The sequence below is a fragment of the Dipodomys ordii genome, unplaced genomic scaffold (assembly GCF_000151885.1).
Source record: "Dipodomys ordii isolate 6190 unplaced genomic scaffold, Dord_2.0 Scaffold96, whole genome shotgun sequence".
NCBI lineage: Eukaryota > Metazoa > Chordata > Mammalia > Rodentia > Heteromyidae > Dipodomys > Dipodomys ordii.
This window is the reverse complement of record NW_012267312.1, coordinates 8,377,031-8,378,913: the sequence shown is the minus strand read 5'-3', so window position 1 is coordinate 8,378,913 and position 1,883 is coordinate 8,377,031. Positions and strand designations below refer to the sequence as shown.

The 1,883-nt window shown below is 46.4% G+C and overlaps 1 protein-coding gene across 1 annotated transcript; it reads right to left on the bottom strand.

The window, feature by feature from the left end:
• Positions 1–532: 532 nt before the first annotated feature.
• LOC105993473 (melanoma-associated antigen 10-like) lies at positions 533–1,447 on the bottom strand. The gene has a single exon (XM_013026743.1). It carries the CDS (start codon positions 1,445–1,447, stop codon positions 533–535), a length of 915 nt encoding a protein of 304 aa, XP_012882197.1.
• Positions 1,448–1,883: the final 436 nt, after the last annotated feature.

Genomic DNA, 1,883 nt, shown 5'->3' with positions numbered 1-1,883 from the left:
GTTTAAATAGGGATACAAGTGGACCCATTGCAACAATGAGATGTACAAGATGTTATGTCGAAAAACGAACTTTACAACTTTGGCGGGGTGGGGGGGAGGCAAGGAAGGGATGGGAAGGGGAAACAAAGGAGGAGGCAACAATGCTTGATAAGAAATGTACTCATTGCCTTGTCCATGTAATTGTAACCCCTCTGTATGGTATTTTCACAATTAAAAAAACAAGAAAAGAAAAAAGATATTACCAAGAGCATATGTTAAAATAATGATTTGCAGGAGAAACCAGTCATTCGGTTATGGGACTTATCATTGAGATGTAGTTTCCCATACAAATACACACATACCCAATGCAAATCAAGACAATGTTTGTGTTTGTGTGTGTCACAGAGAAAATGTTTGAGGCAAGGATTCACAGTGAGCTTCTCTATATTATAATTTATTTCCCTTGACATTTCAACCACTCCCAAGTAAATCGCTGGTTCACTGGGATGTTAAGGTGGAACCAATTTCCTGACTGAGTTCAAATGAGGAAGAGTCACTCTTTTATTAAAGAAGTGCTATCGTTGGTATTTGCTCCCTGTTCTTCCTGTAAAGCTTCCTCATACAGTGTAGGGATGGAGCTTGGGTCAATCCCGCTGTACTTGGCCCAGTGTTCCAGGACTTTCCTTTGTGTGGTTTCTGCATAAGCCCTTGGGCCCCACCGGAACTCATAGGCAATGGGGTCGCTACCAGGCACCTGGTGATACTCCAGGTATTGCTCATATACAAAATCTTCCATAAGCAGCTTCCTAGGTATTCCAAAAATAACGTGTTCACTGTCAGGATACACTTCCATCTTATCCAGCACTTGCCAGATGGCTTCCTCGGTGGCACAGCCCCCTTCCGTGAAGATGATGCAGAGAACAATTATCAGCAGACCGGTCTTGGGCATGCCCTGCACATGGCTCAGAACACCATCGTAAGTGATACCTGCGGCTATAACAAGTACATGCGTGTGGAAAAGAGTGTCTACCTCCTTCACGTCAATACCGAACAGTAGCTGCATACATATACAAGCTTTGTCTAAGATCACAGGGAAGTGAGGCCGGTAACCTCCCGTGATGCGACTCAGCATATCCACATCAGTAACAGGCTGGCATGAATTGTACTGACGTAACAGGTATCGCACCAATGCTAGGGCCTCTTTCTGCAGAGCATTCTGCAATATCTCATCATCGTCAGGGTGCACATCCTCCCTTTCCTGATTGTGGGGTTCTTGATCATCCTCATTAGCTGCCCCAATGACCTCATTCAGGAGGAAAGTAACTGACATTTCAGCTAGAAATCGGAACAACAGAGTAGTGGGAGTGGAGTCCCTGGCCTCCTCCTCATCCACCAGGCCTGTGGCCTGGCTTTGGGCCACAAGGCCTCTTTCAAGCTCAGAGGGAAGGATCCTCTGAGTATAAGGCATCCTGGCTGTTGTTGGGGATAGCTAGTCAGAGGGTGGAATGCAGCTCAATGATGACTCCTAGGCCTGTGGGAGAGAAAGCAGGGAAGCAGTTTCAGCTGACAATGTTCCTCTTGCCAACTCCCTTCCTTTGTGCCTTTAGGGCCACATAGTTTCTTGTCCACCTCTTGTGTCTGTTGCCTGAAACCTAACAGTGAGGGAACAATTCAACAAGGCACAAGACGCTAGTGAGTCTGAGTTTCTCTGATAGTGGTGGGGTGTGTAGTGCTGAGCGCTGTGGAGTTGTGTTGGGGGTGAATAGATGGAACATATGGTACAATTTCATCATATGCACCTCAAACTTGTGGATTAGAACAGGGCAGTTCTACAGACCAAGACCTTAGCCTCCTGGTCCCTGGAGTATGTCCAGCAGGCAGTGAGTCAGACCTCTTTCTCCTTT